The following is an 18,830-nucleotide window of genomic DNA, read 5'->3' on the forward strand; positions in this document are numbered from 1 at the left end:
AAAGAGGAAATTCTAGCCGTTATTTGGATTTGAGAGGCACACCAGCTAGCTCGACAGCTTTTTGGGTCAGTCTGCTGCTCGTGTGTGTGCTTGTTAGCAGCTCTGCTAACCTTCTTAAAAGATATGACAACATGTGCCCAATGTCCGATCAGATATGCTCAAAGATATAACTGTATGTCTTTATGGAATGAGAATAATATTCCGTTATTGGCTCTACATCAGATAAGTAACACTGCACAACAAGGCATAATTAATCGATTACCTGAAATGGATTGTGAAATAATGTTCTGTTCCATTCATGACTCCCCTTCTTGTTTCCAGGGAGAACCCAGAGAGAACGTTTGATTTGATATTGCATGTGGCTTCTTCAGCAACTAAAAATGCGGGTAAGCGTTTTTTTTTTTTTTTTTTTGTGGTCACTGATAATCTCCTTTCGCCATCTCTGACCTAATTTTATGTGTTTAAAACTTGCCTGACCCTATGACTCTAACAGGCTGTTCATCCTGTGCAGTGGAACTATTGTGTGTAAATGTGATAGCTAGGAAGATTACTGAAAGCATTAATGTAATCACTACTTTTATGATACACTTAACTCCTTTTAAAACATTCTAAAATACTTTGTGTGTGTGTGTGTATATATATGTGTATATACTTTATAATTTCAGTGTCCCCTCGAGAAGTGAAAGCAAATGAAATGATTTGATTATCAAAAAGCATGGATTCATTTAATAATCGATTATTGGTTGATTAATCGATTTATCATTGCACCTCGAATCACCTTACATTAAACAAAATTAATGGCAGTCATGCACTTTTGGAAAAAAAGGTAAGTGTTATGTTTTTTCTTTGTCATGCACCTTAAAAAAAGGTAAGTAAGTGTTTTGTGATTAAAGTCTAAATGTTTGTTTTTGTCTCATGAATGCCTTTGGTTGGGAAAGGTAACGTTTTGCTCTGTAACTATAGGGCTCGTATTACTGCGCAGACAGGTTATTATCATAATTGTTGTCGTAATGTCGGCAGCATGTCCTTTATGCTTCTCTGTCGACGTCTTTCCGAAAGCAAGGTCAGCAGAAAGTCAGCTGAAGCTCAGCCGCAACGCTTCGGTTACATATTAGCGCTATGCATTCTCTGTCTTTGCAACTGACCTTCCAGTCTGCACTCTGCCGTTGCGTCTGTAAGCTAGCCAGCCACCTTCCTCGTTGCACCCTGACCCTTGAAAAAAGTTTTTGAAAGATCATGCTTTGTCAGCAAGTTGTATTAATCGTTGTGCTATTTACAGTGGGTCAAACATTCTGGCAGTCACCGCTGGGACAAAAGGTGGCAAAGCAGGCCTGGAGAGCCACTGCTGGCAGTTATTCTCATCGTGAATATTAGAAATAAAATTGGCCATATTATATACAATAGCACATGAAGTGAAATATCCCACAAACTTTTTTCTGTAGATTTGTGCAGCTGCCTGGCTAAAGTAAAAGAGTAGACTGAAAGTTGCCCTTGGATGTAGTTGTGATATTGGATTTTAAAGCAAACTCATAAAGCAGCAAGCAGCCTGCGCCGTAATAACCCACTTCCTCCACATATGATTCAGGGTCAGCCTCATATCCGGACTTGTGCTCTCAAGAGCTCAATGTTTGCACACTCTACGGGTCGTTCAGCTCAGTCGTTTGACTCAAGGTTGTGGAATCAGACGTGATTGTAAGCATACATCCAAAAAAGTCCCTATGGAGTGTTTTTAAAGCGGTTGGCCTATAAATCAATCTACTATTTCATGTGCGTGAACTAATTTTGCCTATGTAAGACGACAAAGCGGCTGATCTTTGAAGCAAATGTATTTTTGTCGGACGTAGAAAGGGTTAAAGCTGTGAGTCATAACTAGAAAGGCTTTGGCCGTGATGTGAAACCAACCGCCTGTCGCTTCCATCTTTGGCCGGAATCTATCGCGTTGGTTTTACATGTTATTTCCTTTTTATTTCACCGAAGCAGACGTGACTAGAACTAAAATAAAATTCAACTCATCTAAATACTTATGTGACTTCCTATAGTTGTGTGTGTATATAAGTGAAACTTGGATTTTGACTGCAATTTAGTTCTTAAGTCGTCTCTATCAGGCATTTAATTGCAGTTTGCGTTAAAAATATTTAACAGTGACAGGCTCCTTCCCTCCCCGCCTGAGTCAATGGAAAGCTCACGTGGTTTTGCTGATGTTGCTGTTTTGCCGTCCTCACCACATCCTGGTCTTGCAGGCCCTGAAACGAGATCCATGTGTGACACGGTCAGGTGTTTAGGTCAACTTCAAAAGGCATAAGGCTTGTTGTCCAATGAAAATCACTCTTTTTTTCTTTTTTTTTTTTTAAGCTGGTCACTGTCTTCCTGTGTTAACTAGTCTTCACACCTTCTTTAATCAGCACTCTGCCGGTGACATGTACGTGTTTGGGGGCAGGCGTGCAGTCACATGGTTTTGTTTTCCTTTACTGTGTTCTTTTTAAGTTTTTTTTTTTTTGCCTAACTTTAGTGATCCTAAAATAGTTTCTTAATCATTATAAAGATAAAAGAAAATATAACCCAGTGAGTAATTGTTCAATCTAAGCATCCGTCTATGACCTCATCTTTGGTCTGGGACAAAAACGTAAAGCTGGCTTATTATATCGTATTGTATTAAGTGCGACTGATCAATTTTCAGTTGATAACAGTGTCCTGTAGACATCTGGCAAATGTGAATCCGCTGTTTACATTGGACACTGTGTAGGAGGGTCTCGTGAGACTTGTGGGGGTCTCTGATGTTACGCCAACAAGGCTATAGGCTTTTGTGCCTAATGATGCATGACCTTTCCCATCCAATGTTTTTTTTATTTCTCTGTTCAAATAACAAATGTGCTCCCGTGGAACACTTCTCACATGATATTTAGGATCTTTTGATCTGCCTCATTTGTTATCATTTCTGCCATTCAAATGGCAATATACGAATTGTGAATTTTGCAAAAATATTTTTTTAGGATAATAAATTGATCGGATAGTACATAGATCAAAATAAAGCTCAAAGCAACGGTAGAGTGAAACGTTTGTGGGCTTTGCTCTACCTTTCCAACTACGCATGTGTGAATGGATGACAGACACCGGGCCCTTTCCCCCCCATGCAGGTCCACGGAGACTTGGCCTCCCTGTTCAATGCAAGCTCAGTTGTGCTTAGCTCTGTTGGCTCCGAGCTCCTTGGATGCTCAGCCTGTGAGTGAGTGTTGCCCGAGAGCGTGACTGGCATGCTAGCTACTAGCGGTTCTGGCTACATAAAGCCATATTGATGTGCTTCCAAGAGGCTGCCAAAGCTAGCAGATGATGCAAAAGCTGCCAAGGCAGTAGGTGGGGACAGATGCTACCTGTCCTCACCCGCTTCGCCCCCCCAGCCAGATTGTTTCCAGTAACAAAGCAATAAACTTAAGAGATCAGCATATCAGTTTACAACTACATTCATGCTGCAATTACGGAGACAATTCATTCTTTCGAAAAACCGACAATAGAGCAGCACACACGACTCGTTATTATTCGTATGATTTGGTTTGCGTGACCCCACCCCCTCCCCATGTTCATTTATAAGATGCAAAAAGAAAAACCTTGAATGCACATCGCCATCCAAAAACTGAACAGTCGTAAAAAGATATATATAGATGAAAAATGTATCTACTTATTTTGTGCATTCTTTAGGTACATGTGAAATATCGTAATAATATCTATGGTAATATTCAACACCCATATCACATATCGCTTGTTACTACAGTATTAAATGGACATCAAGAAATCATTTTCTTATTAAATTTCTTGTGAAATATTTTACAACTTGTGCAAAAACATGAGCTTGCTTTAATGATGTTAAGTATTTCATTTGTATTATTGACTTGCACAAAATTGCGCTCAGACTGTTGTTTTTGAATAAGTTCTTCTGAAAAGAATAGCCATAAATAACCAAAAAATAGATGTTCTAACATTCCCTCCTCTCGAAACACATCCAAGACATTCGAGAACTAAAAAGTACAGAGCAGACACTATTTGGCCTTTTATCCACATGATGTTTTCGTTTCACTTTGTCCAATTATGAAATGTCTCTTTTGTACAGCATCCCATGTGATCCCAAGGTCTCCAAAGGGTCGCCTACTGTTCGCTAGTTCGATATCCGCCCGCTTGCTTCTTTGCTCTCGCCCCCTCAAGCAGAACTGTGATTTTTTTTCCCCCCTCCTTTCTTTTTTCACCTTTTGTATTCACGGCGCAAAACTCGTGTAGTAGAACTTTTAGAAAAGGTTGAACGTTGGCATTCTGCGAAATGTCAGAATTGGTCGTCGACCCAAAGCTCACTTATTCCAACAGCCGTGATTGGATCCCGGCGGCGGCGGCGGCGTGTTGCGTTCATGGCGCTCAAATCGGAGGCCGTTGGAGTACTAACAGATGTCATGGCAGCGAGGAGGGTGTTGATTGGTCATTAGAGAGGCCACACTCCTCTTCACTTTCACTCTTGAGAAGACCCCTGGGTCTCACACATTGTTTATCTCGCAACCCTTATGCCTTTCTACTTTGGCTCACCCATGTGACTTTACGAAATGAGCTCATTTACAGAAGATCAAGATGTCATGCAAGTCTTTGTTCTGTTTCCTCAGAGTCAAATTAAGCAGATTTCCCCACTGAAGTAAGATTGGTTATCGGAATGACGAGGGATAGACATTTAACTTCTTCGCTGACTTCATTTTAACGGGACTGGCGGCGAATGAGTTAACGAAATGGCCGCGATCGACAAATGAATAAAATCTCACATCCCGAACTTCTCTCTAAAGACGAATCAGTTTGTTCGCAAGGAACGTTTACATCGTACACAAGCCCTCAACGTCAAACTGTACTTGTAGTTTTTCCAGTCTGCCAAAACGTAAGACTGGATTTTGGCACTCCAGTGTATCAACATCTCCCCATGCTCTCCAGCATCACTTTTTTGTTCTTGTCTGGAGTCATTTGTAACTCCGAGTCACTCACCCATTCACCACTGTGTCAGAACCTGCTGCTCGCTGGCTTGGCTTCCAACTTGTCTTATTTAAAAAGATTAGAGTGCCTCGGTTTGTTTCTAATTACGTGGAGTGATTTAAGATTCTCCTATTTAACTATCAGGGCTTCTTTCTGTTTGTAAATGCTATTTATTTTGTTTAGTATCTTTTTGACAACCCTCGTCACTGCCTTCACCCTTTTCCGCTTATTTAATTTCTCTTGCTAAAGTGTCGAGTCATTATTTGAGCTTATTTTTTTTTTAAATCCTTCTTTTCGTGGTTAATTTGCCGACACAAACAAGGCACATCTTTGTTCAGTCTGTTTTCAACTGTATCGCATGGCTTCTCTTTTGGTGCCATCTGACCTTGTGACATGCGGTACTTGGCGCACTCACTTGGAAACCTCCAACCCCCTCTGGACAGCTTTGTTGTTTCATCAGCATGGTGTTTAGTGGCCAAAGCATAAAGCACTGGGCCGGAATGAGAGCCTTTGGGTTTTGATGCTGTGGTTGCTAGAGCAAGAAGTGCAGCACTGTCTATTTTTCCATTTTTTATTAGTGTTTATAATAGCATCTAGATGAGGGAGGAAAAAACATGGAAATACTTCTAGGCACCCACTGCGGGCTATTTATAGACATTTCTTCTTCAGTGTGGAAAGAGTGTAAGGCCTGATCAATAATTTAAAATGTGATGATTTTTGATGACTGCAGAAGCGGTTCATTGCATCATCTTTACAGACTGAACAGTTGTTTTTACTGGCTGCTGTTTGTGTGCGCTCATGCTAATAGACCTGAGTGAATCTATTCCCAAGTGACCATTCCTCACATTCTCTGGGTAGCTCTTGGATTATTCATGTTAAAACGTGGAATCAAAAGTGAAACGTGGACCCGACTGGAAGTTTAAGCTCTTCTTCACACGGATGTCAAGCGACGACTGTCGGGGATCGGGAATGTATGGAGCGTAGCAGATGGCGCTTGTTATGCAAACAAACATACAAATAATCAACAATTATTGGCTTGGTCCAATGCGTGTAATCTCAAGACGGCCTAGTTTTACTCATAAATGAAATGGATTTATTAATTGGGATGCTATTCGTAATAAAAAATCTATCCTCAAATATCTGTTGACTTTTGACAACGTCATGCTAAGCAATATATTTAAGCATGTTAGAGAAGTGTTCTTCTCGGTACGGTTATTTTATTTTATTTTTTGGGGGAAACGAGGTTTCTCTAAGATCTGTGTTTTGACCATTCCACACATTGTATGAAATACCTTGATGGCCGCTGCTAGATAGCAAATGGAAGGACACTCACCAGCCAAATGTAGAGATCTCTTATTTTGACACTTTTGACAATAGAAATACAGAAACTTGTGAAATTTGGACCAGTGGAAAAAGACATCGTAGACTGTGAACGGCAATGCGTTTGGAGCCTTCTCTGAGCCGTTGCCTCGTCAAGTAACGCAAAGTGATCTGGAAGCGGCGTGACGCAAAAGACAGATACGTAGTATCTTCCATCGGTAATTAAGAAAATCAACCTAGTTATTGACATGATATGAGTACTGGTATCCTGACATCCAGACTCTTAATTTAGGCACCAAGACCAAAACCCAAGTCAAGCAGAACTAGTGGTACAAGCCTGCTGTCTGTGCTGTCATTTCAGCTTGTGTCTTCACTATTTACATGTCAACAGCCATGCCTCCAGGCTACGTGTGTGTGTTCAAGGCTACAAAGACGTTGCCTCACAATTACCGTGAAGACGATGGCGTTTACATGCACGTCGGAAGGAAGCCCTGTTGGCCCTTAATTTGAGCTTTGGCCTATTTTTCAAATATAGGTCAATCGTGATGCTTTTGTGAATGTCTTAGATCATTTCTCATTGGAAATCTTGCAATTTGTTTACAGACAGACAGTCTACGAGACCGTGCCATGTGCACATTTACAAACACGTCAGTCATTGGATGAGCTCGGGTTACGGTCTGAACTATAATCTGGGCATTGATTGGCAAATTTGATGAGCCAGAAATGGCCATCGCTGTTTAGGCGTACCAGTTGTCGGCATATTGTTGAGGTTGGTTTCAGGATCTTAGAAAGGATCAGTATAGCTCATACATTCCTTTACCCAGAAGTGTCAAACTCGTTTTTGCTGCTGGCATTCCAAAGAGGGCTGGTATGAAACCAAATAAATGTTTTTGTATTATTAATTGCATTGTGGGGGTTACTTGCAATAAATGAAACCCGCGAGGTAGTTTATTTGAATTTTTTTAGAATTATTTTTGTTTATTGCAGTGTATAGTGCATGTCTTTACGTTTGCAATAGGATTTTTGGTTTGCGAAAATAGTCTGTGTGCTGATTTTTTAATCAGCATTTATTTTAATTGTTATTTTTCCCAGTGCATATCAGTAATTGATCCAATTTCGGCTATTGGTGAGCCATATTTGTGTTGTGTCTCAGCATTTTGCCCCAGCAGTCCTGCAGAACTTTGTGTTCCACTCTGTGCTTTTTAGCGGGTACAGATGTTTTGTCTTCCCTGTGGAGAGACTGGCTGAGTGACTTCAAGTTGGAATGCCTGACTGAGAGCTGTCTTTCTGTCAGCCTTTGCATGTGAACTTCAAATCACAGCTCAGCAGCAGCGTGCATGTCGCCGCCAAAGGCAAGGCTTTTCACTGTCATCAGCACCATGCTGCTGCCTCTGGGTGCTGTGCCATATGACATTAACCGAGATCGATCCTCTCCACACCTCAAGGAGTTGCCGCGCGACACCGTGTTTTGTGTGATGCCGCAAAGAGTCAAAAGAAACTCTCCCCGAAGCATCTGCCGCCGACTGGCAAATCACCTGATGGCTTTCCTTAAGTTTTTACGCATCCCAAAACTTCCTTTTGTCACATGCCCCGAAAATAACATTTCCATCGCTCTGTCAAAACCGAGGCCGCGCCAAAAGGGAATCCGGCAAGGAATCACTGCTTGGACAACAGAAAGGGTTTTAAAAAATTATTAGTGTTGTTGTTTTTATGTCATGAAAACCTGATGCTCAAGAGAAAAAACAAGGACAGATTTGGAATTAGCAGCTCAGATTTAAATAAATAAATAAATAATAGTAGTCATTTGAGCAGATTAGACCAAAGTTATCGACTTTGACCTCCAGCCAATAGCGCCTCTGCTGGTTGTAGCCAAGTGATGCAGTCCACTTTAACTCAGTTTATTTAAATGCTTGAAGATTCAATTGACATGTACTCATTTTTTATGAATCATTAATTGCTCCCATCTCTAATTTTGATTGTCCGCTGCAAATGAGAGCCGACACAGATTTTCCTGGATCATTCCAGTTGACATCTCGATTGTTCAAATCAGATTTTCAGTACTTCACATTTTTTCTGCAGGTCTTCACTGCGGTTGTTCTGATGTAGTCAGCGACTGTCTCGTGTCTTCCAATTTTTGCTGAATGTGTTTTTCTGCTGTTACTTTGGCTGCGTAAGGCTTGCCGTGGATAGCTGACTCGTGTAGCTTTTAATGTCTGTGATGTTAGCTCTTGAGATGGTAAAACAACTTAGTCCTCAGGCTGTCTTTATTCTCACCTTTTTTTTTTTCCGACAAGGCTTGCAGATTATTGCCTTGTGTCCAAGCAAAATCCAAGACCTCCCGGTGAGTGTGGAAGAGCCACACCTGATAACGGAACATAATGGCGGTTCAAAACAAGACCTTGTGCCTGTTTGTTCTCAAAGTCATCACACAGATTTTTACTCTTATTATTTTATATATTTTTATATATATTTTATATTATTGATTATTTTATTATTATTATTTTTTTTCTTTTTTGATATATTATATTGTACAAAAAGACAGTATGAGGCGAAATATGTGACTACATTAAGTTGCGTTTGTATTTTTACCCGACATTATTTATGGACTTGGCATCATTAACTCGCACTAACTCGCTCACCCATCTGTACTCCAATGCTGGATTTGTCTCGAGTTACAAAGCGGACTTGTCAAGCTTGGTAGATTTTACGAAGTCGCGTGACAGATCGCTGGCTACGCCCTCCTTAGCTAGCCAAACAAAATGCTGAGTACATGGTGTCGGCGAAGCAGTCATGCAGAGGCTCCGTTTGACGTCACGTCGGAGCAGTATGGAAGGTGGCTGGAAATATCAGCGCTGATATGCGCTGGCTGTCACAAAGGTTGCGTCCATATGCTGTGCCAGTCATTCGTGAAGCCGTGAAATTGGGTTGCATCCCAACTAGCCCGGAGACAGTATCGCTTTCACTTCTCTGTCTCCGCATGGCTCCACTTCACCCCCTTTCCCTCCCTCTCTCCTCGCCGAAGCATTTTTTCTCACATGGCTGGGAAAATGAAACAACTAATGTGGCATTATTAGGGTCACGTCATCTCAATGCAGCTCCGTCTTTCGTCTCCTTCCAGTGAGACTGAGGCTGAGGCGGTTGTTTATCTTTTCAGATGTACATGAAGAAGTGGATTAGAAAATCCCCCTGGTCACGATCTAGCGCATGTGAAGCTTGCCAGTTGTTGATTTTCTTTTTCTTCTTCTTTTTCCATCTGGAAAAGCACACGCAACCCTTAGATGTTGCACCCCCCTCACCATTTATGTTGGTTTGAGTTGTAAATTGTTAGAATAACAAATGTAGCACCTTCACGTCTGTTTTTAGGCTTGGATGAGATCCGTTTGGAAACTTGATTGTTTCTGTTCTCCGTTCACTGATTCTCGTTATAGTTCATTTGAATTGAATGAAGCTAGTTCACTCATTTGTAATTGACCTAGTGTGACCAATCAGTTTTTAATAAACTTAAGGAGCATATCGTGTTTACTCGAAACCTCTGCCGACTAAATCGGCATGAAATGTAATGCCATTTACGGCGTGCAGGCCCGCTTGATTGGTAAAAGCCCCCTCCCCTTCAAAAAAAAAAAAAAAATCTTGTTAATGTCCGAGTGTGTTTTCTTTGGGCTGGCCTTTTGAAAGATGCCAGTTAATCTGCTTACTCCTTTAACCGCGAGCCGAGGAGTTGGGCCTCCTCCCAGCCGGAATAAGTCTACTGATCCAGAAGTAAAGCGATGACCACCGCCGTTATTCCTTCCTTGAGGTTGCCCCCCCCCCCCTCCACGATCTTCTTTAGCCACCCTCTGAGGGAAGAAAGCTCCTTCTTCTGACAATGGCCATTTTTGGCCATATGTTGGCTTGACATCTTCATCAGGTTCACAGCAGGGTACCTTAGTTAACTTTCACTCCACTGCCTGATGGGATTTTCTCCCTCTGTTTCCCCAATCGGCCCGGGCTCAAAGTCTAGACGGCCTCTAGCGCCGGGCTCCCTCCGTCCACAATGGCCCGATTGTGGATGCCGAGCCAGCGGCAGCGGCAGCGGCAGCGGCAGCGGCAGCGGCAGCTTCCTCCTGTCACGGCGTCGCGGCCGCTCGCTAAAACAACGCTTTTGTACCGAGGCCATACGAACGAGTCCCTAATCCACTCCATACTGTGAAATAAGTCTCTCTCACAGATGAGAGCGCAAGCGAGACAAACGCAGTGAATGAAATCACCGCCGAGGAGGTTAGAGTGCAGCAGTTTAACCCCTGGCCAAGAAAAAGGGAGCAGAGAGGGAGCCAGAGAAAGGAGGAACAAGGAGAGGCAGGCGCTACATCCCTTCATTTGCAGAGCAGAGAGGCTGCCGATGGCTTTCACAGTCTCTCTTCTCAGCGGAGGAGCTGGTGTTCACCATATGGGATTTGGCCTCCCTTAACAAACAGGCCCCCTATTCACACGCAACACATATTCAGTCGTTTGTGGAGAAGAAGAAAAAAGTGTTTTTATGCCTTCAGAGCATTGCATGGCCATAAGGGCTCCAAGTCTGTTTGATTCCCACAGTATAGAGAATTATCTTTCATCTTTGGGTGTATTCGGTTTTTTTCTCGTTTGCAACGGCCGGTGAGCCTGTGAGATGATTTTTGATTTTTTTTTTCTTCTCACATTTATTCCTTTCCCCCAGCACACACAACATTTTCATGCAACCTTAAATCAACTTACTTTTTTTTTTTTGGACAAAATGGCTTCAAGTTAAATACTTCAGTGGGTAGTGTGAGCTATCTGACACATGGCATCTTGCGCCAACTTTTTTTTTTCCCAGCCAGCAGCGTTAGGGATGCCATTTCCTGCCAATAGCTCCATGCTTGGAAATCCCAAGAAGCAAAAATGTATGCCAAGATGAAGATGCCAAGAGTTTTCATTTTTTGCCTACTTGGACGTGCCAATACGCATAGAATTATGAAGACAATTGTCACATTGGGATATATTAAAAAAAAAAAAAAAAAATGCACATATAACATCAGAATTTTTTTTGTTTTTTAATTGGCCCACCTGAGTTAGCAATGGTGTCATCTGATCCATAGCTCATCTTTCCTCTCACATATTCTTCATTCCCAACACCCTTCACCTATTTACCCTCTCACTTTCCACCTTTGACATGTGTCTTAAGAAGAGCAGAAGCATTGATTTTTTTTTTTTTTTTTATTCCCTGCACCAGCATTCCCAGCATCTCCCCGCCCCCCCTCCTCCTCCAAGTAAATGTGCCAATGCTCAGGGGCCGCTCACACGTTGCCCACATGCTGACGACTGCTGGAGGTCAGCCATCCTTGAAGGCCCCAGGGATCAATGGACATGTTACCCGTACAGTAAATAATCATCCGTCTGACTGTAAACATGCATGTATGCGGCTGTTTACATGGACACTCGTGGCAGGGTCCAATGGTCATGCCACATATATTCTTAGGTGTGAATGTCGGAATCCACTTCTGGATAGGTGATTTGGAATCAATTCACACCCAACAGGTCTGTTTTTTTTTTTTTTTTTCCCTTGGTCATATTAGCAGCCAGCTTGTATATCGCAGCCAACTGACTTCTTTGAAACAGTTTGCAGCTGCTCTCAACAAGAATAGTCAACAGAACTTTTTCGGGAAGTCGAGCGCTCGTGCAGATGCAATTTTTTTGTTTTTTGCCTTTTTTTCACATCACCACACCAAACTGAAACGTTGCATTGTTTGATACAAAACCAAGATATTACCGTTCCATTCAACAAGATTTTTATCAATGAAATAATTCCCCCGATATCGATTAACTGAAAATTACAAACCCAATTTATGATCATGTGATTGGTTAGCGACTCGGGCAGAAACTAACAATGATTTACATAATCAGTTAATCTGTCGATTATTTTGTCGATGAATGGGATTTAAAAGTAGGTTTAAATTTCCTTCGCTAAAGTTTCTCTCTGTTGTTAGCGACACGCTGTTTTCAATTTATCGCCAAGCTCATTGTAGCTGGAATAAATCACAACCATAGTCAACTTGTGATGTGTACATAAACTTGAGTTGTTATTAGATTACTTAGAAATGATTTTCATCTCCTTCAAATATTTATGCGTGCCTGGTAAAATATTGCACCTCCTTAATTATAGAGACTCTCATTTTATTTATTCAGTGGAGAATTCTGAATATGTGACACCATGAATTGTGTCACGTCGTGGTGCAATCAATTCAGATTTGAGGGTGTGCTTTGTGAGGATGAATTAACAGTTCCAGGATCTGTCATGGTGACATTTGTGTCCCCGGGCGGAGCAGCGGGGGGTCCTTTTCACCCCTGTAACCTTCAACTTCCACCCCCTTCAGGCCCCCTCTTGCGCCCTCTACTCGCCCAGTAAGAGAGTGAGGGAATAATATGAGGAGAAAGGAAGGTTAGGAAATGAGAAACAATAAGGAGGGCCAGAAATTAGCGACAGATCTGGATAAATATTTTTTTCAATATATTTGTCAGTTGACATTTACTTAGATGGGGTCATATTCATCATCATATGGGATTATTACAAAATAAATTTGTTTGGGAGCTTAAGATCAGGGGATGCTTTGAGAATAATTGTCAATTTTTGTCTATGTGAAGCCCTTTGAGACTGCTTGTGATTTAGGGCTATACAAATAAACTTGACTTGACTTGTTGCATATTTGTGGCCTCTATCACTTCTGCCAAATTGGATGGGGGTCCAATTCTTAAATCAGACGTTTGTGTATATTTTTGGACGGTCCACAGCTTGTGTCTCTTCAAGCTACTTGTGTCACATGGTGACCTAGGCGCCGTGGAAGCCATGTTTAGCAAAGACCCCCGTGTTCAGGGATGACTGCTTCCTTTCACTCACTTTGGCTTTGAGCTTGGCTTTAGATGCGGAATTAGCCACATTGGGACAGATGCAAGCTTATTGCATACACACATGATGATGGCCGCAAGCTGTTGAAAATGAAAACTTCATTTCATGCAGTCATTTTTTGTTTTATCTGCTCGTGTTTGGAGCTGTAGTTTGACATATAAGTCTTCAAAGCACATTTTATAAATCAAATTCCAGCTAATTAAAAGTTGCTGATTATTTAATAAATGGATTTTTTTTTTTTTATTAATCAAATATCAGAGTTTCAGTAGCTCGTTAAAAAAGATCAAATGACAAATGGCCAATTCTGTCTGATCGGTGGCCAGACATCTCCCTTTTCCAGCTAATAGCTCACTATGAAAATCCAATTCATCCTCAATCGTTTATCATTGCTAAGATGTTTTAAAAAAAAAATATTATATACAGCTCCATCGAATCAAACGTGCCATTTTACCATGATTCAAGTGAAGTCGGCCTGCGATGATCGGATTGTTTTTAAACGTTATCGTATCCATACTGAGACTCCACATTTGCATATTTCCAGCTCGTGCAGCCTCAACACATTCACTATGTTCTGCTGCTGTGTGAGCGTGCATGTGTGTGTGTGTGTGTGTGTGCACAGACGCAGGCAGCAGCAGCAGCAGCTACCCCTTGCCCCCACCCATCTCATTAATATGTATGTCTTCTGAGGCAGCTAGCGAAGACGGTGTGTTTCTCACCCGCTGATTAATGCTGTCTGTCAATTACCTCTAGATCCAACCGTGCTGTGGAGCTTCCCCCAGGACTACACCGACCAGGTTGGATGGAACACACTCCGCTTTTTCATTCTCTCTCTCTCTCTCCCTCTCTCTTTCTCTCTCTCTTCCCCATCTTCTCTAATTCTCTCACTCCTGTTTTTCTGTTCACTCCCCCATCACTACTCCTCTTCCTCCTCCTCCTCCTCATGGTTCTTTCTCTCCCCCTCTCACTCTGTCTTTCCTCCTCGCCGTCTCCCCGTCTCATTGCATGTCTGTCGTCGGTAATGAAAAGCAGCGAGCGGCTCTTCAACAAGCGAGGAATGGCTAATTATCATGCAGCCGTGACAGGAATGCACACTTTTGTTTTCGGATTCTCGCTTTCATTGTTTTGCTCTGTCTGCTACATTTTTCACGACTGTAGCATTATTAGGTTAATTCCATTGGCAAAGTCGCTCTTTCAGATGTGGCTTTTTGGACGGTTTGTTCCCCCTAAACCAGTCAGGGTCGTGTCCTCTGGAGTTGAAGCTCAACATCTGAACATTCAGTCCCATATTATTACTGAGGTCACATGGAAATGGGGGATTCTGAACTATTATGCCAAATAGATTTGGACAACCCAAATAGTCATGAATAAATAATCATTTTACATTTGCAGATAATGATAGATAAAGCACAAACTTTGTACACTGAGGGGAGATGTGCAGGCTTGGCCAACAAACTAAATTAGAGATCAATACAATCACATAACATGTTGTAATAAACCAACCGATCCCTTTCGTTTAAACTGCTCTCCAATTTGGAATGAATAGGAAGTTAGCAAGCTTCATGCTAATTTTCTTTTGCCACGGGGAGTTGTACACAAAAACTTAACTATTTATGAAAAATTGAGTCAAACCTTTTTTGATTGATCAGTGCCATTCCAAATGAAACTTAAAGTGCAACTTTATGCAAAAGTTTGAATGTAATATAAAATGAATCCTATCTATAGTGACGTCAATGTTTTCGCCGCTGGGTTGCATATGCATATTCCCCATCGCAAAGCTTGCTTGAAACCAAGAAAGACAACAAATCAACACAGTTTGAGTCTTGACATGTGTCCGGACCTCATCCCCTTTTTTTTTTTTTTTTTTGTCTCTTTTACTTAGCTCCCACCCACGGCAACCTTCCTTCTCTTTCATTCTGTTGTGGACCAGATCGTTTGTGTGGATAAGATGGCCCTTAAGATGGCTAGTTAGCGTGCTGTGTACAGAGGGATTGGCCCTTTCCCCTGTATACATAAAAACTGTATTCACTGGCCTCATTACCAGGATTAAGGCTCTTTTCCTCCTTTGTGGGCCCGGAGGCTGGAGTCCTCCAGAGCCAGACTCGGGTCTCTTTCTGTGGCCGCCCGTGCTGGCCAGCATATGGCAGCAGCAGCCAACAGTCTCTGCTCAGAGCTCAGAGCAAGGCCTCCTTTTGTTTTGCCCGTTATTGTTGCTCAGCGTAATGACATTTGTAGGCCGTAGGATCGGGGTGGAGGGGTTAGTCTACCCCAGGGGAGAAATGCAAGGAAGGAAGGAAGGAAGGAAGGAGGGAGGGGCACAGGCAAAGACATGCAGACAGACAGGAGTGTGGATTATGGAAATATGAATTGATTTTTTTTTTTTTCTCTTCTGTAGTAGAATAGAAAGCTCAAAGGAGAACAGACTGCAGGCTGGCTGGCACTCTGGGGTGTGCTTGGGAAACCTGACGTGAGAGGCGCTTGCTCCCTCTTATGCTTGCTCGCTGCCCTTTTTCTTCCCCTTCTGCTCTCCTTTTCCTCCCCGAGCTCCCAAGTCTCTTGATGTCTTGGTCATCTGCAGATGCGACAGGAATGAGGATGTGAAAAGTTAAAAGAAGGAAATGTGGCTTCAAAATATTCCCCCCAAAAACGAAGCAGACAGATGGAAATCCATCCATTCGCTCTCAGATGTCATCCCAAAGTTGTGTGGGGAGAAAAAAAAAAAAATCTGCAGACTGAACATGCACTTGCAGTCAAAGAAGCGCACAAACAGGAAAGTTAATTATAGCTTGCCACAGTGGAGTGTGACTTGACTCGACGGCCCACTTGTCAATTCAGAATGACTAATAACGCTAACTCTGCTTACCAGGTAGCTAATAGGGTGACAAGTAACTACAATGGGAGTTTGAAAGGGTGAGAGACAAAAGGTCCCCCAAGGCCGAGACCTCGGCGTAACACTGTATTGCCGATACCGCCGACTGCATGACAGCTTGCGATTGGTGGTCACAACTTCGGTGGCAGGGGCTAGACGGGTGAAAGTCCGCTGAAAAACACAGGGTGTGCATTGCAGGCGTGACCCCCTGGGAAAGAATATCATTGGCAGGTAAGTCAAGGGACATGATAAAAGTTAAGGATGGTTCGACTTGTAAAAATTGTTCAGATATTTTAAAAAGATTGCAAGCAATATCTCTTTTTTACTTTTTTTTTTTTAAGTGAAGACAATTTGTCTTCGCGGGCCACATAAAATGATGTGGCGGGCCATATCTGGCCCCCGGGCCTCGGGTTTGACACCGCTGGTTGATAGGGAATATGTCACATTACTGTATTTTTTGTATATGATGGTACATTAGGTAAAGAACAAACAGACTCAGAGAGCTGAACATCAAATTTCAACCATGAAAATGTATCATAAATACATTTCCTGGTCCCATTCAAATTGGTACTTCGTCACGTTTCGACACGATGAGCTCAAGACGACGACTCCTAATTTCTGAAGCGTACCTCGCCATTGTGAAACTTTAAACGGCATGTTCCCAGAGCAAAATGGCGATTGAGCTTTGAGTTTCACACGGTGTCATCAGCAGGTTGCGAGAGACGCCTGGTATAATCACACAAAAGAATACACGTGGCGTGGGCGGTACTTGAACTCTTCTGCTACATTCATGGATCAACTACATGTTGTGAATTTTGCTGTTCAGCTCCTTGTTACTGGGAAGAAGAAGAAGAAAAAAAAAGCTAAGTTGTGCGAAGTTCTGAATTGAAGCGTTGGGCATCTGTTTTTCCAAAATGTATCATAGGTTAAATTAAGTAAAGTGTATTTTAGGTTCATCCTGAAATTTTCCCTGAAAGCCGACAAAATGTATCGAGTTGAATTCAAGTGTGCTTTCTTTCCATTTGGAATCTGAACGGAATATTATTATTATATTAGCTCCAAAGAGCTGTCACAATCAGCGAAGCGAGGAATTTATGGCAGAAAAATCAAACCCTAAGAAGAAATATGAAGAGAAATTTTACCCTCTTTGTCTAGGCTAAACAAAAGTGTGTATCTGCATGAATTTGTGTTCTTGTATGATGTCAGTGTGTCTGTCACCGGGTTTGGTCTTTCCCCTTCACTGCACCCTGACAGCAGTGTCAAACAAGGCCTGATATGATCTGTGTAAGCCTTTGAGAATATATGTGTGTATCTGTCTGGGTTGATAAGGTTTTTATTCTTCTTTCTAACCCTTATCACCCCCAGATCCCCGGGGTGTTCCAGGGTCTTGACTAATGGACAGTCTTGCCCCACTAAGTTGGCCTTTGGCTCCGGCACTGAGCTGGATGCCTAACTAGGACCCCTTGTTGCTCATGGGTCCTGATATGGCTGACCTCTGGGCTTGCTTCTTGGGAGATGAACCACGGTCTAGGAGTATAGAAGGAATACGTTTTTTTTTTCTCCAGAGTGTAAACTGTCCTTGCCGTATCATTTGCAGTGTCCAGTGACTGGAAAGGCGAAGAAGTGAAATTCAATTTAGACCATAGGTGTCAAACCTAAGGCCCGGGGGCCAGATCCGGCCCCGCCGTGTCATTTTATAGTAATTTGAACAATAATTGAAGAAAATATGATTTCAGATTTCAAAACTAGTCATCCATCCTTTTGTTGTGTATTAAGGAATGAATTCAACTTGAAAACGATTTCCTCAACACTTGCTCGAGTTTGGCCAATGGAGACATTGGCCATGTGTGCATCTGACGCCATGTGTTACGGGCAGACCCACATCAGGGTCCATACAGTGGAGCAAAGCCCAGTGGGAGCTAAAAGCTTAAAGAAGGAAATTCTCCCCCGGCCGCTTTGTGCGTGTCCACGCACACGCACACACATAACTGCCCCCCTCCCCGGCTTCTCCTGGCACTTCATTAATGAAGCCCACGCTTGTATGTTTGGGCATATGCAGTGCTCTTGGCCCAACACTCGCAAGTGTATGTGCACGCCAGTGTGTTAGGGAGTGAGACATCTCCCCCTATCATTTGGTAATATATTCCGGAGAAGATCTCGGCAGAGTCTGAGCCCATCTGTGATGCGTATAAAGGACATCAGCAGGACAGGGTATTAGCGCTGGAATAATGCACACTGTAGTTGATGTTGTATATTTATTCTCTAAGCTGCTTGCCCCCTTCACCCTGCAACATAAATACATACATTTGGGGAAGAGGCTGAAATGAAACCAGTGCAATACAATGGCTGCCATGTCTACGACTCCAGAGGAAATTGATTGATTCTTATTTTTCATTTTATGGAGGGGAAAAAAATGATTGCAAACAAACGTCATGGTAGCCCTAATATTTTGGAACTATTTGATGATTCGGTACAACAGTAGGTAAGGTATTCCAGAAATAATAATAAGTAAGGTTTTGAAATGGATTGTGCAGCCATAGGTCTCCCTATAGGACGCACACACGGCGTATACCTGACAAGTGTTGGCAAAGTGTTTTTTCAGAGGCCCGAAGATCAATCTGCCACCTTCAACGCCTCCCAAATAAGGAGGTGGCATCATGGGATGTTGTTAACCAAAACAACTTTAGTCACCAGAGGGGTCACTGATGGAGGGATTTCATCAATTCTAGGAAGACAAAACGCCCTCTTCCTCCA

The 18,830-nt window shown here is 42.4% G+C and overlaps 1 protein-coding gene across 3 annotated transcripts in view; it reads left to right on the plus strand.

Annotated features, from left to right (window-relative positions):
• dennd1b (DENN/MADD domain containing 1B) overlaps nt 1–18,830 on the plus strand; it is a 67,235-nt gene that overhangs the window by 362 nt on the left and 48,043 nt on the right. For all 3 annotated transcript variants that reach the window (XM_037248700.1, XM_037248701.1, XM_037248702.1), the window contains exons 2-3: nt 322–386; nt 13,961–14,004. In XM_037248700.1, coding sequence (XP_037104595.1) covers nt 322–386; nt 13,961–14,004 — 109 coding nt within the window. The remainder of the gene's footprint in view (nt 1–321; nt 387–13,960; nt 14,005–18,830) is intronic.

The sequence above is a fragment of the Syngnathus acus genome, chromosome 4 (assembly GCF_901709675.1).
Source record: "Syngnathus acus chromosome 4, fSynAcu1.2, whole genome shotgun sequence".
Lineage (NCBI taxonomy): Eukaryota > Metazoa > Chordata > Actinopteri > Syngnathiformes > Syngnathidae > Syngnathus > Syngnathus acus.